The sequence below is a fragment of the Amblyomma maculatum genome, chromosome 3 (genome assembly GCF_055883805.1).
Source record: "Amblyomma maculatum isolate TAMU_Amacu chromosome 3, ASM5588380v1, whole genome shotgun sequence".
NCBI classification, from domain to species: Eukaryota; Metazoa; Arthropoda; class Arachnida; order Ixodida; family Ixodidae; genus Amblyomma; species Amblyomma maculatum.
In genome coordinates, this window is record NC_139346.1 from 154,213,611 (window position 1) to 154,233,466 (window position 19,856).

A 19,856-nucleotide genomic window follows, 5' to 3' on the forward strand; every position below is an offset into this window, starting at 1 on the left:
CTGCGGCGGCGCTGAATGCAACCGATAGGACCGCTCTTCGAGACCTCATTAGAGAAATTGTCCTTGAGGAGCTCCAGCGAATTACGGCTACGAAGGCTCAGTCATCACAGGCCCTCGTGTCCCCCTTGGGGACACGGGTCTTGCGGACCAAAAAATCGCGAAAAAATCACTTTTTAGAAAATGTGATTTGCGAAATCAGTAGCTCTTTATCTACCTACCTGCTAAGTTTTTCATCTCTAGGGTCGGTATTTTAGTCGCAGTGCCAATTTATATAATCGATGTCGCCCAAATTTGGGCCGAAAACGACCCCCGAAACAACCATTTTCCGCGAGACGTAGCTCCCATTTCGTGCGCGGCACCGTAGCCATCTTGGTCTCATTCGAAAGAGCCGCCTTTCGTCTTCAAATTGCCGCCTCTGTTGTTTACATTCGCCCATTGGTCGCATAAAAAATAGCAAAAAAGAAAACGTGGCGTTTGCAATCCCATTGGCTTTCGGGGTGCATGTGACGATAAGGCGTTCCCGCATTGGTGGAGCTGGCTGACGGCTTCTGCTCGGCGCGCCCGAGCCGCGGGGAGACGGCGGAGACGTGACGCCGGCCGCGCTTGGTTCCGAACCGCGAGGTGCGTTCATGGCAAGAATTTGTGAAAAAAGTGAAAAAAAATAGTTGAATAATCATCTCAAGTGATGCCCTGCCCCGGCTGTGCGCGCTCAGGCCGACGGAAATCGTGCGCCGAACGATCGTGTGTACGAGCCTGAAGTAGGCCTAGCGTGTTCCCCAGCACGGGGGACTGCTACTGCCAGCGGTCGCACCCGCCGCGACAGTGATAACGCAGGCCGCAGATGAGCAGAAAGATAAGCTCAAAACAGGAAAAGCTTGAACTCGCGCCAACTCCAGCAACGAAGCGGTAGACGGATTGTGTTCGTAACGATGACGGCAGCGCGGCGGACAGTCCGCTTGGCGATGCGGAGCTCACGATCGTCAGATCTAAACAGTTTGCCGAGATTGGCGAAGCGTAAAACGTACGGCGGCGATATTGGCATTTAAAAAAGTGAACGGGGATAAGGAATCGCCGTCAAACTTATTCTCCAATGCGTAAACTGCGGGACACGTCGTCTTCGTAGAGCTCGCCGCGCGTTTGCGCCGATCGGACCTCGTTCATAGTCCTTAGGGAATTCACTTGCTTCCAGTGCAATGCAGAGCACTGGGAAGCAGCAAACAGCTCCAGATTACATTTCTTTTCCGCAATAAACGTTCCTCACCGCGGTCTTGATGCGAGGACGTAGCAAAACGACGTACGTAAAAAAAAACAAACAAAAAAAAAAAAACACGAAAGAGTGACAACTGAATGTGCTGCAACTGCAAATCAAAATGAAAGAGGCGACACTTGGACGTTGGAAAGCAAAGAGACTACATTCCTGGAGGTTTATAGCCATTTTAAATTGTAAACGTGTGCATTGCACCAGTGAATGTCTGAGAACAGAGAGGAAGCGTGCTTCCTCTGCAGCTTTTCAGACTGCAGCAAAACGAAAGCAGAAGGGCAAACCCAATGCAGATTACTGTCCAGGAGCCTTCTAGGCCACAGTGGCCTGCATTTCTAGTTTTTGTTTGATTAAATTAGTGTTTGACATTGCAATTCGTTTTTTCCATTTTTTTCAAAATGAAAATTTTGCCTACCCTTCTATTTTGCGGGTGGCATTGTGACTCTCCTACTCGTTAGATTGTAATGATTTTTTTTTTACTGGCTCGTGGGTGTTAAAGGAACACAATAAAGCTATTATACTAGGTCTCAACTGCATGAAAAATTTTTAAACATAAGAAGATGTAGAAAGGGGGTGGTTGCACTTGTGAAGCTGAAACTTAAAACTTCCATAACTTTGGCTTGTAGTAAGGCAGGAGCGCAAAACTTGCTTTATTGTGTTCCTTAGACATTCAGGAACAGATCCATGTGCATTTTAGCAATTTCCCTTCTGTAGATATTTTTACAAGCTTCCCGCAAGTCTGGAACAGCAAAGTTGCTGTAACTACTCAGCAAATTTATGTAGAAGAAAACTAACAACATATTTGAAACCAGCACAAGAATTTACATAAACCCTGCAAATTTCATACTGACAGGACAAATATTAAGAAAATTTTGCTCAAGACCCATGTCCCCCCTTAAGCTCTCGCAGAATTCAGTCCGTATTTGCGTTGTCCTAAGTGCGGAACTGGGATCATTGCCTTGCTTGCTTCCGGATGCTTTGCCCCTTCACAACAATGTCAAGTGGAGAAGCCATTGCAATGGCTTACAGTCACCACATTTTTGTCGATGTTGCGTCCCCCAAACCCGGTCTGCTCGTGTGTGCAAGCAAATAGTTGTAGTTATCAAATGGTACACCCCTATGCCCCTAGGCACCGCGAAGAAGCCACCATGTTTCTCCTCATGAAGTAAATTTTTGTGGGGAACGGGCGCCTCGTATGTTGGCTCGTTGCCTTTCTTTGATGCTTCACCGTTTTGCATCTGAGCACTGCAGGAAAGCGACTGTGGCAGGTGAGCGCTACTATCATTTTTGCATATCGCGAGCACTCATTAGCACATGTCTCGATGGTCGCAAAGTATATTATACAACCACAATTTGCAGAAATTTCGAACATAGTAACCTGGAAATCGAGTTATCTGGTAACATATTAAGAGTGGGGAGATGGGGAGAGAAGAAACTTTTTCTTGAATATTTGAATTAGAGCTACGAAACTCTAGTTGTTAATTTAGTTTTTTATTTAGCTCGGAAAAAAGAGGCATGGCAAACGCAAGTTTGAGAACCGAGCGTCACCCAATAACGCTTCGTGGGTGGGGCAGAGTTCCAGAGCTGTTTTGTTCGTTTTTTTCCTAATGTCTTCGAATGTTGAGTTGAGGGAGAAGAGGAGGAGCGCCATTTTTATTCGCCGATATCTTCGGTGTTATCGAAGCTAGCTGAAAACTTCTTGTAGTGAACCGACTTGTGAGGGATTATCTATCTCTCGACCGATTTGTTTTGCCTCATTTTAGGCATTGCGTGCTCCTTTTAAATATGCCAGAAAGGTACCTCGAACACTAGCAAAAAGAAAGAGAATAAAGCTACATGTTCCAAGCCAATTTTCAGTCCCAACCCGTTTCATAACTTGTCTAAAAAGCGTTTGATGTGGATACACTACATGAAGTCTGCAAAAAGCCAGATGCACCAACCTTCTCCGAAATCGCAAATGCAGACAGGAAAAACCACAGGATCAAGTGCTTACCAAGTGTACACTGCACTGGATCCGAGTCCCGCTTGTCGCTAGGAGGAAATGCTAGGGTGTAAACAAAGATGGCACCAGCATTGGTGCCTGCCCAGAGGGTTGGTGTGGTTGCAGCACCTGAAGGAAAGAGAAAAAGTGAGGAAGAGTTAGTTTTAGAAGCCAGGCACAGTGAAAAATGAGGTTGTCGTCAACAGCCCCGCATGACCAAGCGAAGTCTGCCAGTTAAGGGGGGTCACGGCTCTTTGCAGCCGAAAATCGGTTTAAAAACCGATTTTTTTATTTCTTCATTTTCGCTGTCTCGAGACGTTTCCAGAACTATCTGCAAATTTAGGTTGAAAAATACCGCCTATTTCGCACGTTACAGCACTCCAAAGTTAAGAATCTGAACGTTTGCCCCCTTTAAATTGAGGTCAAATCACGCAGAGTTTTGATCAGCCGCAGATCGAGAAATATGCGCTCCACCGGTATCGTTTTGGTCTCGTTCGAAAGATCGCGATTCAGGCTATTCCCACGCCACAATCGGCGTCCGCGAGCGAACACCCAAAGCAGAAAACAAAGGGACAAATTTGTGCGAAATGCGCTCTGCTATTGGGCTCCGAAAGCACGTGGCCCACATGATCCCTTTTGGTTGGCTGCCGGCGTCGGCTGCTTGCGGCTTGGCACCATTTTGAAAAGATTGCATAGTTAGGCCTAGCTGGTTTAGCGACGTTCCGTCGTCACGATCACGGCGTAAAACGGGGAAGATTTGGTTTCGAGCATCATACTAGCCTAAAAACCAAAGAAAGGTAGAAAAAAGAGGGGCGCCGGTGACGCGGCATCCTGTTATCAGCAATCAGCGCTGGGCCGATAAGGGCGAAGTGGATGATGCTGGGCACAACAGATAGTACAGATAGGAGAGCCAGGAGATTCCTGCTGGGTGCGAACATCGTAATCATGACGATGCAGATGAAAAAGTGATACCTAGAACTTTTCATGGGCGCGAAGGATAGCACACTTGGAAAAGTTAGTGGCGCAGCGGCAATCGTGAAACGGAATCATGCCACGGCATGCGGAATAGCAAACTTTGTCGAAATAAATTTGCGTATGAGTTGCAGGGGCAATTATCTCGATTAAAAATGGTGCATTCACACCAAAAACCAGTCATAACTCATTTTATCGAGTTGCTGTTAACCTTAGTAATTCAAAAATATACCCAAAACGTTTTTCACCGATTTCTCAAAATTGAATTTTAGACACAGTCAGCAGATCATTATTTCTGGTCCTGCTCTTGCTACAGTTATTTTCTTTTGATAGAAAGCTAACCTCGTGTATCTTTTGACACCAATATAAACGTAATAGCCATAGGGGAAAATTTACTGAAAAGATTGTCTGGGCACATGGACAGCCTTTATTTTGAGTTTTTTTTTTTTATGGTGAACTTTGACTGAAATTGGGATAGAACATTAATTTTTGCTTTAATTTACTTTCCAACCATTTCTGATCACACACTGATATGTCAGACCTTGCCATAATTTAAATCTACATGTTCTAAAATGTTTTTCCTTGTTTTCTCAAAAACAGCATTTTTGAGGGTGCTGCAATTTTGGAAGAGATTAATATCTCCGGTCCTGTTCATGCTATTGCTATAATTTTTTTAGAAAGGGAATCCGGCCACTCTCATGAAACCAAGGTAAATGCAGTGACCACAAAGGAAAATTTACTGAGAAGGTTATCTTGTCTTGGGCACCCAAATGGACCTTTCCTTTTAAACGTTTCCTATTGCACAACTTTGGCTCAAATTGGCATAGGCCATTAATTTTTGCTTTAGATCACTTTCCACTTGTTTCTGATCTTGTCATATCAATCATTGACATAATTTACACCTACATACTGTGAAATGTTTTTCCTCATTTTCTCAAAACTGCAATTCCAAGGGTGCCGCAATTTTGGAGGAGAGATATCTCTTAAACTATTTGTGCTGCAGCTCTCATTCTTGTCTTGTTAGAAAGAAAATCTCTTGGACAGTGCAGTAGGACTAAAATATGTACAGTTTTTATGAGGCAACATTTACAGAATTAATTATCAATTTAAGATGCAAACTGGGGCTTTTAGTCATAATAGTTTGACTTTGTGTAACTTTGGTTCAAATTCTTCTAGCACGTTAATTCATGGCTAGCGGCACTCTATGATCCTTCTAGATCACGCTGACGGGTCTATTCTCATCATGCCGCAAAGTGTTTATTAATTAACTCACCTTCAAATGAAGTACATGAATTAGGTAATATTTTGAACACTATTTCACCTGCAAGAAAACTAATCAGATATTTGAAATCAGCATGCAAATACACATTAACCGTGCAAGTTTCAATCAGATCCACCCATAAATAAGCAAAAAAGTTTTATAAAGGGTGTCCCTCCTTTACTGAAGTTGCAGCGGTGAGCGTACCAGAAATAACCAGGAAGCGGGAGCTGCAATGAGCCCTGGTTTCGTCCCCACTAACCACAACATTGATGCATTAATCAGGCACTGAAAATCGAGTGAACACCATAAGCTCAACGAAAGCTAAACAGCAGTTTACATTATGGGCATGTCCCCCCTCACTGTCTTTTCAGAATCTGAAAAACTCCTCTACAGTGAAACTCACTGGGCCCAGTAACAAATATTTACTACAGTAGAATCTCGTTGATACGATTCCCACGGGCTCCGACAATAAAAGCGTATTATCCGAAAATCGTATTATCCAAAACGGACTCCTAAAGATCGCGAATAATACATACTTGGTACAGAACTTGCTTTTATTAAAGCACGTTAAAATAATCCGTCACTTTGCGTTGCACATTTTGCTTTTCGAGGTCCTGAAGAAAGCTTTTTTGGAACTCGTAGAAACGAGTAGCAGTTTCCTCACTCAGCTCCGCAGACGCGACAAAGCCACGAAGCCCGTCCAAAGCTTGGAGTGCACCGTCAGTATTTAATGGCCGACGATCGCCGCTGCAATCTCCGGCGTCTTGGTTGTCATCGTCGTCGCTCTCCTCTTCAGCAGTAACATCTGCAATGATGTCTTGGACGGTGCGCAATTCGCATGTCGCCAGTTGGTCGTCCGCCGATACAAACTCTTCCGGAGACACGCCGACATCGAGGTCACCCCAGTCCGGGATGTCAATCTCTGCGCTGTCAGCTCCATGTTCCTCCGTATCGCCAGATGCACAAAAAAAGCCACACTTCTTGAAGCAGTTGGCGATGGTGTCGGGTTTGACGCGATCCCATGACATCGCTAAAAGTGAATGGCATCAAGAAGATCCACCTTCAAGCTGGCATCTTTCCGGTCAATCTTGGCCAAAAAGCGTCTGACCAACAAGCTCCTAAAGTGAAATTTCACGTTTCTAATGATTCCTGCATCTAGGGTTTGCAAGTGGCTGGTGCAGTTGGGCGGCAGGAAAATTACTCTGACGTTTTGCAGCCACGAAGTATCGACAGGGTGCGCGGCACAATTGTCGAGAAATGGAAGAATTCTACGGTTCTCGGCACGCATCCGGGCATCCAGATGGGTGAGGAACTCTGTGAAAAGGGCTCCGGTCATCCATGCCTTCCTATTCGCTTTGTAAACGACAGGAAGGCATGGGTTACGCGAGCAGCAGCGTGGCTTCCAGAACTTGCCAATGACGGTAGGCTTGAGCTTCTCGGTTCCATCAGCATTGCAGCACAACAATACGGTGACTCTTTCTTTGCTTTTTTTTCCACCTTGACACGTCTCACCTTTCATACTGAGACTTTTCTCGGGCTGGAGGTTGATGAACAACCCAGCTTCATCTGCGTTGAACACGTCCCTTGGCTGGTATTGAGCAATCACCGCCGGCAGAGTCGAAAGCCAGTTGGAGACCTGATCTTGGTCGGCAGACTTCCCTTCGCCGGAAACGGTTTTATATGACAGGCCATGTCGTGTTTTAAAACGATGGAGCCACCCGCCCGAAGCTTTAAAATCTTCAATGCCCAACGAGAGTGCAATCTCATCAGCTTTCTCGCGAACAACTGTCCTGTCCACGTTCACGCCCGCCGCCCTTACTTCCTTGAACCATGCCAGTAGAACCTCTTCCATCTTGCCATGCTGGGCGCCCCTTGTTTGCTTCACGCCGGCGCCGAAGACTTGAATGTTTTTCCGAATTTCTTCTCGCTTGCCGACAATCGTGTTCAGCGTGGAGACAGCCAAACAAAGTTCGCGTGCCAGGTCGACACGTTTCTTCTGCGGATTGTCGTCGACTTTTACGAGAATATCAAGTTTTTCTTTCAGCGATAACGCTTTACGCTTCCTAGACATGGTGAAGCGCACGGGTGAAACGCGGCACCAAAACAAAAACGATAAGTGCGAAGTGCAAGCTGAACGCTCGGAAAACCAAAATGGCAACGAGAAATGGCAAACACAAAGCCAACAAAGCCTACAGCATCGTCAATGCATGCGCCAATCACTGCTTCTTGGTCACGTGATTTTACCGTGATTTGTATGTCTTAGGATAGATGGTGCTAAAAACCTTCGGTGCGCTTCGGCGCTTTTGTTGTGCGAGCTTGGGAAAATGGCTCCCAGAGGCCGCCACACTGCTGCAGACGCTGTGCTGAGGCACGGCCGGACTCGAGCCGAGCCGAGCCAGGCCAAGCCTCGAGCATACGAAGCGCATGTCGTCGCGTGTTCAGTCCGCCGTGCCTGTAGTTTTGCTCGATGCGATAATTTCAGTAGCTCTGCCCACCCTCTGCAAAGGACTGGCTCTGATGTCATCATCATAGTTGGAGAGATGTGATTCCTACACGTATCTAGCAAAGGTCTCATGTCCAACATCGAAAATCGGCCACGAGCGCTGGGGAGTTACGACCACTGCAGCTACTGTCAGATCCCGCTAGGACACTTTTGCTGCCTCCTGGCGTGAAAATCGAAACTGCGCGAGATTTACGGAAGACGTTTCCACGATCGTATTATCCAAACCGACGTGGAAATACGATCGTATTAGCCGTACAAAAATGCATTACCTCTATAGGGCATCGGCCGGGAATGAAAAAAAAAACGTATTACAGTTGAATCCCGCCACAACGAATACCGCCACAACGAAATTTCCGCGACAACGAATAATTTTTTATTCCCCGCGAGTATCCTATAAGAATTAATGGCCTAAATTTCTCTGCACAACGAACCATTTTTGCAGAGCGTTTCCGCTTCAACGAAATTTTCGCGTTCAAAATCGAAACCGAAACTAGTTTTATTGGCGAGAAGTCCAAGTCAAATCTAAAGCCACATTAAGCATGAAATCACGTGATTGCAGTTCCGCCATTTTGGCTTTGTGTCGTGGTCGCGTTGTTCACTCGCTGCCTTTCTCTTCGACAACGACGAGTTTTCATCCGCAGGACACGATGGCAACGCAAGTGAAAAAACGCAAAACTCTTTCCCTTGAGCAAAAAGCTCAAATAATCGCCCAAGCAGAAAGTGGAAGGAAGAAAGCGGCAATTGCTGAAGACTTCGGAATTCCTGCAAGTTCGCTGTCAACGATTCTAGGCAATAAGGACAGCGTGAGAATGGCACTTGCTTCAGGCACATCCTCGAAGCACAAAAAGGTGACGCGGCCCCTCCATGAAGAGTTGGACAAAGCAGTGCATGCGTGGTTTGTGGAAGCACGAGCCAGCAACGTCCCCCTGTCCGGAAGCATCGTCCAGCAGAAGGCCTTGAACTATGCATGCCTACTTGGCATTGATGATTTTAAGGGGAGATGCTCCTCGAAAACACTTTTTCTTTAATATTGAACCTAAGGTTATGAAACATTGGCCATTTATAGAGTTTTTAATGCTGATTCCAAATATGTTTTTACTTTTCACATATCTTTATTAGTTTTTGTGTAGAAGTGTCTGCAAAAGCACAATATAGGGCCTTTTGTGCACACTTTTTTGATAATGAAATGCATGTTTAGACCAGCTTGCAATAGCTCATTATGTTGCTTTGGTAATATAGTATGTCGAAAGCTACTTCAAATTTATTCATTTTATCCTATAATTGTAAAAAAAATTCAGGAACACCAATGTGTATATTTTGGGCACCATGTGTCAACATTCTGAATTTTGTTAAAAAAAAGTTCAAGAGATTTTTTATAACCAGGTAGATAACAACATTCTACACACTTTGAAGAGGCTGTGCGCAAAATTTCATCCAAATCTGACCACTGAAAGTACTCAAAATTTGTTGCACAAAATGTAAAAAATGCTGAAAACTACGAATGGAGAAAATTGCATTTGAAAGTTTCAAACATCTGTATTTTTTCATAAACACAACAAAAGCACATGAAACTTCTTGCCACTGCTTTCATGGCCGCACCATGAACTTTCTTGCCGATAGCAGCAAAGTTCTTGTGGTGTAATGGGTTCGGCAGGTCAAGAATTGCACAAAATCGCGACAGCTGTTCGTGTCCGATGCCAATCGCGCGCGCAGCCACCACCACCTTCACATTGACGGCGAAGCTGTCGCGAGAGCTTCCACTCCGATAGTCCCGATTTCCACTGGCGCTATCTGCAAGTCCACCGGGCACAACGCGTGCACAGCAGAAAGCACTGATGCTAGGCACTCGCTACTTTCACAGTGCAGCTCAAGAAAGGCCGAAATCCCCTTTCGCTTTTCCACCGGTTCGCGTACCGCAAGGGTACAGGTGCGGCACGTAGGGCAAGCAGCACCGCTTACCAGCACCGTAAGCGTGCTAATCTCGCATATCGCAACACTCTTAGAATATCGATGACCGCATGCTGCCCTATCTTCCTTGAAGAGTCCAATCTTCACCTCCGAGGTGCTCACAAAGTTCACCGCGGCATCGATCTCGTCCGAGTGCACGTTGGCCTGGTTAGGACTAGCTTGCGTCTCCCGCTGCAGTTTTCCGGTGAGGTCCGCGACGGCGTCCTCGGTACGGGTTCTTCGACCGAGACTTTCAAGCTCGGAAGTTGCGCTTTTGCGTGTCGTTCGTCGCGAACTCAACAAATGCTAAAAGGCCGCTGAAAAGAACTAGCAGAGCACGATGTAGCGCGATCCAAACGCTGCACAAAACGAAAGCAGGAGGTAGGCTTCGCCACAGCGTCGTATCAGTCTAGGCCAATGACGGCCTCTCTAGAGCACCACGTGATTTAAAAGGTCCAGTAGGGACGCTCGAAGCGTGCGCGGAAAACGTTTATTATTATTATTTGCAGCCGAGATACGAAACTGCGAGAGATGCTATCTACAAGAGAAAGGCTTGCTCAACCTCTCCCAGCAAACGGCAATGGCGGGCGACGCGGCGTTCTCGAAGTATAGGCGCACGAAAATTGACGATTTGCGCGGAAAATAGCACTTTCTCGAGCCACCGTGGTTGAATAAAATGGACTTTTTACTAACTTCACGATCGAATTTTGCCTTGATCTTTTAGAAAGTTGTAGCTAAATGTTCAAAGATAATTTTACAGGCAAAAACTCAAAACTGAAAAATTACTCGGAAAACTCGCTTTTTCGACGCGCATCTCCCCTTAAAGCCAGCATTGGCTGGCTAAACCGTTTCAAGGCCCGCCATAACATCGTTGGAAAAGTGTTGTGCGGCGAGTCAATGTCAGCAGACGTGGACGGAGCAGCTGCTTGGAAGGTGAGTAACATGGCCGGAATTTTAAGCAACTTCGCGCCTGCAGACATTTACAACGCCGACGAGACCGGGCTATTCTACGAGATGTTGCCGGCTAGGACGCTCGACTTCAAGGGGCAGCGCTGTCACGGCGGCAAACACAGCAAAAAACGCATCACAGTGCTGCGTTGCACAAACATGGATGGCTCGGACAAGCGTCCGCCGTTAGTCATAGGCAAAAGTGCCAAGCCGCGCTGTTTTAAGGGAACTCGTAGCCTACCTGTGCAGTACAAGGCGAACAACAAGTCATGGATGACCCGCGCTATTTTCACCGAGTGGATGATGGCATTCGACCGCGACATGAAGCGGCAGGGCCGTAAAGTTTGCTTGCTTTTGGACAATTGTTCAGCGCATCACTCCGACGAAGTCAAGCTCACTAACACGGAGCTGAGGTTTTTCCCTCCCAATTGCACGTCTGTCTTACAGCCTCTCGATCAGGGCGTGATTCTTAGCCTGAAGCGCGCTTACCGCGGGAGGTTAATTCAGCGGCTGCTTTTTAACACTGAAACCGGCCGAGACACGAAGGTGGACTTGTACGTGGCACTGCAGATTATGTCTGCTGCCTGGAGCACACTGGGGCGCTCAGTAATTGTGAACTGTTTCAGGCACGCCGGATTTGCCGAAGGTCGACCCGTACACTCTGCTGGCCTAACAGACATTACAGGCGTTACAGACGACGACGAAGAGGCGTCACCGGCTCCGGGGATTGCGGCCGCCTGGAAAACGCTGGGAGAAATAGGAACCGTGCCGCCTAATCTCGAGCTCGACGAATAATCGGCGCTGACGCTTGTGTTGTTGTTCACGAAGATGTGAGTGATGAGCAGATCATAAAAGCTGCCCGGAATGATAAGGACTCTTCCGATGAAGAAGACGACGACGTACAGGAAGCGCCGGCTGCGGCAACCGCCGTACAGGTGATGGACGCTTTTGATGTCATCAGGAATTTCGTTGCTGTCCGAGACGACGATGTTGCAATGGGTTTGCTGACCGAGTGCGAAAATCGCGTGACGGCGTTGCTCGCCGTGAAGCGTAAGCAAACCAAGCTTACAGATTTTTGGCATTAAACGCCTTTGCTGCTGCTTGGGCAATTCTTTCTGCGTTTCACGTCAAATTTTTGCGATAACGAAGTTCCGCGAGAACGAATTTTTTTTCGTGCACCGTGAATTTCGTTATAGCGGGATTCAACTGTATGCCGAAAAGCGTATTTAGCCGAATCGTATCAACGAGATTTCACTGTATACAGTCTTTACTGCTCTGTTGTTCATTGAATAGCCTGGAAGATGCTGTGCGATTGAGATATACTGAACACACAGTGCTGGTTCAAAAAAGAAACTCTCAGAAATGCCTTCCATCCGCATCATCCTATTACGAGATAATTTTTAATTACAACACTGTATGTTGCCACAATGTCATCATTCCGCAGGAAGCACACAGCAACAACCAAGAAGCCCTTTACTGTAACTTTTTTTCTGAAAGATGTGTTCGCTATATAAAAAAAAGAAATATATATATTCCACAGTCATATAAGGAAGGAAAAAATGCAGGGTGTCTAGCAAACCACTATTTTCAAAATCCCTGACTTTTCCAGGTTTTCCCTGACTATATGAATTCAAATTCTCTGACCAGTGAAGAGGCTCAAAAATGTAGCTGCTAATGACCATGAGCACAGACGAATAATTCACAACAAAAAGCTATTTATTAATCCTATTCTGCATTTTACAATAGTGAATGGCTGTTATTAGCGTTAATGGACGGTAAAAACGTCAAAAGTTTACTGAAAATTAAAAGCACACTGATCCCAGCCTCAGCACAGCTCCTTGATACTACCAGTTGCGAAACTTCTTATAGGCCCCATGTATAAAAAAAAAACGGTGATTTTGATTGGTCAAAATTCGGGTGTATATAGGGTGCCTCGATGCTAGTGGCGGCGCCCGCGGCCATTAAAGGAAACTGCATCTAAGTTGCAAACTTTCAGATTGTTGATAAATGCGCAGTCACATGGAAAATAAAATTAGTTGAAGCCTTGCAGTAGAGAAAATTCTTGAAGATAACAGCCGTAGAGCTAATCAATGGGAGATGAGAGTCTTAGAACGATCGAAAATGGTCAAAAATCAATTATGAGAAACTGATTTTCAAAACATTTATCCTTTCGAGCACTTGCACTGAAATGATTAACGCTAATTCGGCCAGGAAATGTGATAAAATCAGCTTTCAAAACGTCACGGTAGCCACAAAATGCCCCCCGAAAAAAAGGAAATATGTACAAAATGCCGGCGCGTGCCGTGGGCATTGCAGCTTGCCGATCACCGCCATCTTGGGCTTGGGTCTGAAACTTTTCTTTGTGCGGAATTTGCGCCATCTCAAAATGGCTTCACTCAAGCGGACTGGCTGCGCGCACCTATTTTTCAAAGATCAGCTATGATCTCTGATTAGCTCTCACAAGGCGCACTTGAAAGCACGCTGTTCTGAGCCTTCCATTGGCTGGCATAATCGACGCATCATTTGTTTTTCTTTCTGTTCCGCGTTCGTCGCCGTCGCTTCATGCGAGTCTGCGTTTGCGCTCGTTTCTTAATGCACCGCTTTGTGCAGAGTTGTGCAGAGAGAGATGCCGGAAAACAATAGACTGTAACCGTACATGTAAGGAGCCTTTGGAAGCCATAACAAACGGGCGTGAAACAAAAACCAGAAAACGCCGGCCACAAGCGTGCCGTCGGGACCTGCGCTACAGCCGATGCCAGACTTGTTAGATTTGCAGGGAGCATCAACCACGCTGCCGGATGACACCAAGGGTTCAAATTACACTGCGAATTACATGCCGGATCATGGTACACTTTGAGTCGAGGCCGCCGCCGCGTACTACTCTATGGCCTAGCCAGCGCACTGTGTTGAGTGGTCGGTGCAAAATCCGTTTTGTCAGGGAAGTCAACGACCCAACGCGAGTTTCACCTCGCTGTCACGCGGAATGTGATGTCAGTACAGAGTTCATGATTGTGAACATAAAAGTGCTAAGCAATTTTATCGCGCACACGAAGCCCAGAAACTGCAGCGAGATCTCGAAGACATGAGCGGTCAATCGCTGGAGTGTCACAACGGACCTCAGCTGTAGCTCAGCGAGCCGATCGCCGTGCTGGCTGGCCGCTGCCTGCGTGATTATTCCAGCTTTTTGTCGCATACTACTCCCACCGCAGCGCTTGAGCATATTTTATTGAATACCAAACTCACGTGCATATTGGTTCTTCTATTGTGGCAGTTCAGCCGTGCGCTTGCGTCAAAGTAATATATCGCGTGTCGCCGTAGAAAAAAAAAAAAGAGATATCTGTATGAATAACATAATTTGTGTGCCAGCCTAAAATGAAAATGCACTGCAGAATATATCGTGCAATTTTCCCTGACTTGGCGAAATTTTGGTGATTTCCCCGACACTTCCCCGATTTTTCCCTGTGCATAAAATTTCCCTGACAATTTCCGGTTTTCTCGGTTGCTAGACACCCTGAAAATGAGACCACACTTTCACCGTACTAATCCAGGTTACAAGGCTATTTTTTGTTTTTGCTTCTTTCTGTCACAATTAAGACACTCCACCATATTTCAATGGCGTCAAAAGTCTCTATTATCTGCTCTCTACTTGCTTTCAGGGCTAGGGAACAAGATGACAAAAAATACACACAAACTAAAGGGAGACAGCAAGGTTTCTGCCATGCACTCACTGTGGAGGATGAAGCTGCTGGAGAAGCAGAGGCAACGAACCATGGACGAGAGGGCATCGTCAGAGGAACGAGCCTCCACTTGGCGTTCCACAGGTTTGGCTTCCGAGAGGGGAGAGCCTGGGTCGATGGCCGACTCATTGTGACGGGAGGCAGGGCTTGCCACAGCAGACGAGGGGCCTTCCTCCTCCCCTCTCCTGAAGAAAACAAGAAACAAAAAATCAAGCCACTACTTACCACATAAAGTTGCCAAAGACTGCACAGGACATTGATGAACAAAATTCAGTTCAAGTTTCAGTTACAGCTTCAAGTCACCTTTGCTGCAGTGAGACACACTGACGTCGCATCCAAACCTTGTGCAAAATGTTCGCCTTTTCTCAGTGTCACGATGAATGCAGCAAGCATGAAGCAAGGCTCCAGCCTACCCACGTCAGCCAATCCAAGTGATCAATCAAGTCCAAGTGGTGCCTTTTCACGGCAGCAAAGAGCTCGCAGTGCAACCTAGTGTGTCACCAGATGTGTGCCTCCTTGTTTAACGCGCTATGGTGCAAGCGCACGCACGCGCCACGTACCCAAGATGCATAGCTTACCTGGGTCTCCGACTGTCTGGCGACTTAGTCATGGACTTGTCCTTTCTGCCCCTTTGGGAGCGGCCCTTGCGCAAACGTCGGAAGGACTCGCGCAGAGATTTCTTGAAGGACTTGCGCCGAGACATCATGTCACCCGAAGCAGCCAGGTCTGCACATATGCACACACAAGTGGTATGAAAACAAGAACCTCAGGTGGATGAGCGCCCTATTACTATACTCAGTAATAATTACGGCACTCAACCAATGAGCCGCGGGACCCAGATTCAATCCCAGCTGTAGTGGCCACATTTCAGGGGCAGCAAACCCCTTTAAACCTCCACTTCTGTCTACCTAGTAACACAAGTTGCTCTACGAAGTTAAACTTCAAAGACAAAAAGCAAACAAGACAGAAAAGCACTGCACTGCTCAGGGCAGTGCCCTTTCTTCCTACTCCCCCTCCGAACAGCTGGCATAAACATCAAAAGCAGAACTGAGACGCCGACAAAAAAACGCGAATGTCTATCAGGGACACAAAACTTGGAAGCGGTGCCTAAACAAGCATTGTCTGCTCTTTCCCCTCTTTCCGCCGACCCTCACGTTACTGACTTTCACTTTCTTTCGTTTTTGTTTAGGCACAAGGCGTTAACAGCACCATGTAAAAGAAAGTTAAATGTGGCACTACTCGCCAGCATTGTAACGCCGGAGAAAAGGTAAATCCAAACAGGCAGGCACCACACACGCCTTTGCAGTTACAAACTCATCTACGATGCCAACAGCCCTTGGAACACCAAACCAGAATATCACTTAGTTTAGTGCGCAATTTCACAAATGGGCTGCCTCAGTGCTAGATTAAGAGGACGTTTCCTCAAAGCAGTTTGGAGCGTACCATGAGGATTGAGTGTGCACTTTGACACAACCACCTTCTTCTGTACAAAGTCCAGGACACCAAATCCATGGGCAGTTCCAGCTGCAATGCTGTGGAAAACCAGATGAAATGCACATGTAGCACTTCCAAATGAAGCCGTTTCAAAACAAAACTAAAAAGACAGCATGACATATAAATAAAGCCATTTGCAAAAATTGTGCAGTGCTACATTGAACATGTACAACTTTCAAGAAAATCTACTCAGTGGATTCTCTTTCGTGTTTGCGACGGGGAAAAGACTGGCCTCCAACCTCCTTGGCCATGCCTCAGAGGAGATGTAATCGCTCAGCATTCATAACAATAGTGAACGACAACAAACCAAACCAACTGCCCTACCCAAATTCCGAGGTATGCTGTTTGCAGGCTGGCAGTGGTGAGTAGCGTGGTTGCTCGCACAAACAAAATGCTTACTCATTCCCATTACGATACAGGGGACTGCTCTCAGGAAAGAACCCCATTTATTGCACCCTGAACAGAAGAGCGGTATTAAGAACAGGAGCTCCTAGACCAGTGCAGATGTACCTAACTTATTCCATTGATAGCACTTTCCTTTTTCTAAGGATATCCGGATAATGCTATATTCTATCACTCATCTTAACATGGTGGCTTTCACTTACAGGCCCCACTTGGAGTGCAGTGCCAAGGCAGTGACTCCTGCAGGCGGCGAGAGCTGCAGCACCAGGTCGGGGTGGAAGCCGGCCTCAGACTTGACAGCACAGCTCTTCACTTGCAGAGGGTCGTGGCCCTTCCACACAAAACTGTCACGGTCGCCCACAAAATTCAACTGCACAGCCTGCAAAAGGAGCAAAATGGGGTTTCACTAACAGCCTCGGTAACACCAAAAGGACACGTTCGACACCCAAAGTGACACACGAATGGTTCATGATTTGACTGCCGCTTCCAAGCACAGAAACCTCGATAATTCGAATTCAGTTAATTCGAAATTCCAGATAATTTGAAGGTTTTCTGTGGTCGCATATTTTCCAATGTAAGTTTGACCGGATAATTCGAACAGACGGCCTGCGCGCCAGCCTGGTTAAGTAAAAAATTTGGGATGGTATACGGCAATACATGATCCATGTTTCACTGCGAACCCGACAGAACGACAGCCCTACAGAAGCATGAGGCAAAGCCACATAGCGATGCCGATGATTTATAGACAAAGCGTCCCAGCCGGCGCACTTTCAGCACAAAAATCGGTCAACAGTGCGCCGCAATGCGCGCTTGCAGAGAAGACGTGCTTTACTGCAACGCAGCAGGCATACCGTTTTTGTCACGTTATCTCGCCCCGCTCCATCTCACAACATGCTCTGTACTCTCTTCACACTGTGTCAGCTGCAGCACATATTCTGTGTCGCGACCACTCTTCCCCTGTGCCTCTGACGCTGCTACACAATTTCTTTGTGTTGTGTGCGGCATTTAGAGGTTGGCTACTGTGCCGTTAATTCTTGCGCTGTGCAGAAGCACTAGCTTTGGGCCGCATTAGTGAGCGAAATGCCAAAGTACGAGACTAACTCTGCAGCAGAAGTTTCGCTTGATCCAAGACCGAGTTGGCTAAAAGCCACGGCATGCCCATCTCGATGTCCACAATGCTGAGGAACGTCAAAGATACTAGAGGCCTACGGCAAGACACATTCTCCAAACGGTCACACGTACGGGCTAACGCATATCAAGATGTAAACCTGCTCTGCTTCGCTGGCTGCAGAAAGCAAATGCAGCCCACCTTCCCATCAATAGAACGATACTGTGGGAGAAGGCCAACGAGCTGGCTCTGCAACTTGGGCACGAAGAATTCAAGTGTAGCAACGGATGGTTTAGCCGTTTTAAAGAATGTAATAATTTGATGTTTCTGACTGCCTGTGGTGAGAGTGGCAATGCTAACGAGAGCGTTGTCGAGAATTGGAAGAAGCACACTTTGGTGCCGCTGTTTAGCAAATACGGTGCAGACGACGTTTACAACCTTGACGAGGCTGCACTTCTTTTTTGTAAGATGCTGCCAACAAAAATATTCGCAGCGAAGGACACTGCAGTCAAGGGTAGAAAACAGGCCAAGCACAGGATTACCGTGCTGTTCGGTGCGAACATATGCGGTACAGACAAGCTGCCGCTACTGACTGTCGGGAAGAAGGGAAGCCTCGCTGCTTCAAAAATGCGCGTCTGCCATCAAAGGATGAACTCGTCTACAGGCACAATAAGAAAGCCTGGGTGACAGGTGCAGCATATGAAGAATACGTGCAGCAGCTTGACCACAAGTTCGCGGCCACAGGCAGGAACGTCCTATTTGTCGTCGCCAACTGCATGGCACATGGCGATATCCCACAGGATGGTATTTCTTCAGGCCATCAGGATGGTATTTCTATTTCCGAACACCACTTCGATCTCGCAGCCTATGGACCAAGGCGTCATTCACTACACAAATTTATCGGCACCACGTGCTCAAGCGCATGCTCCTTTGCTATGACAATGGCAAGGAGTACTCCGTCGACCTCCTTGGATCCATGTGCCTCATGTTATATGCTTGGAAACAAGTGGAGCCCACATAGATCAGGTGATGTTTTGAATACGCTCGTTTTTCCAATGAAAGCACTGTTGATACCGATGCAGACTACCCATGTGTGTTTGACGAAGAAGGAGTAGAGTATTGCAACCGCATCAATGTACGCTGCACATAGGAGAGTCCAACGCAGTCGGCTTCGCCGAGTATCTGAACTTTCAGGGTGGTGAGCAGACAGGCTGCTCGGACTTGGAGAGTGAGGTTACTGCTGTTGCGAACATACACGATGACAGCGATGATAGCAACTACGCCGCCGACAAGCCTCCACGAGCAACTGCTCTCAGTGACGTTATCTCATCGCTGAACGTTATCCGCGGTTTTGCTCAGTGCCACGGTCGAAGTTCTGAAATGTTTCACCTAGCTGACCAACCTGACCTTCACTGACCTGACCTTCAGAGCCGCAAACTACCGGACGCGGCAAACCAGCATCTCTTGATTACATTAAGTTATCAAAAATATGGTGAATAAAGGTAGCGCGTTCCTTAAACAATTTTTTTTGCCCAAGTCGTATGCCTCGGGTGTTAATTCGAAGATTTCTCGCGGTCCCGATGACTTCAAATTAACGAGGTTTTACTGTAATGGTCTGCACTCCGTGTTCAGATCCCCTCAAGTTTCACACACGGCACAGCCGAACAAGATGGATATAATGACAAGTCTAATGCCTGACTCAGCTTTACGCTACGCAGGCTGTAGTGAGGCGGCTGCTTTACAGCTATGACTGCCGACACTTGACCCTTATTCACACAGTTCCCTTAATCTTTTTTTTTTTTCCATTCCAGGTGAAAGTACCGAAGTTGGGCAACTGTTGCAAGCAGGAAACATACTGCTTTTATTTAAGTTGAGCCCTTAGCTAGATATATAACACTAATGCCTAGCAAGCCATGCTGTCAGTGCCTGGTAGTTGAAAACTTACATGCTTATGCTGCTGGTCAACAAGTGAAAATCCAGGCTCTGCTGTTAAAATACCATTCATGCCAGTGACAACACAAGTCACAGACTAACAGTGCGCTCGTGCAGATACCGTATTTACTCGAATCTAACGCGCCCTCGATTGTAACGCGCACCCGTTTTTCGTGACCCCCACCCCCGAAAAAAAAAAAAGCTCCGATTGTAACGCGCACCCGTTCTCCGCGAAAAAGAGTACCGCGCACCTAACGCTTTCATACAGCAATACAACTTTGTCTCGTTTGGAAAAGCAAATATTTAATCT

At 46.8% G+C, this 19,856-nt stretch overlaps 1 protein-coding gene across 1 annotated transcript in view; it reads right to left on the reverse strand.

Moving 5' to 3' along the window:
- l(2)gl (LLGL domain-containing protein l(2)gl) overlaps positions 1 to 19,856 on the reverse strand; it is a 61,889-nt gene that overhangs the window by 20,270 nt on the left and 21,763 nt on the right. Inside the window, exons 14-18 of the mRNA XM_084598274.1 lie at positions 16,710 to 16,885; positions 16,054 to 16,142; positions 15,189 to 15,336; positions 14,602 to 14,795; positions 3,255 to 3,371 (exon numbers count right to left, since the gene is read on the reverse strand). Coding sequence (XP_084454400.1) covers positions 3,255 to 3,371; positions 14,602 to 14,795; positions 15,189 to 15,336; positions 16,054 to 16,142; positions 16,710 to 16,885 — 724 coding nt within the window. The remainder of the gene's footprint in view (positions 1 to 3,254; positions 3,372 to 14,601; positions 14,796 to 15,188; positions 15,337 to 16,053; positions 16,143 to 16,709; positions 16,886 to 19,856) is intronic.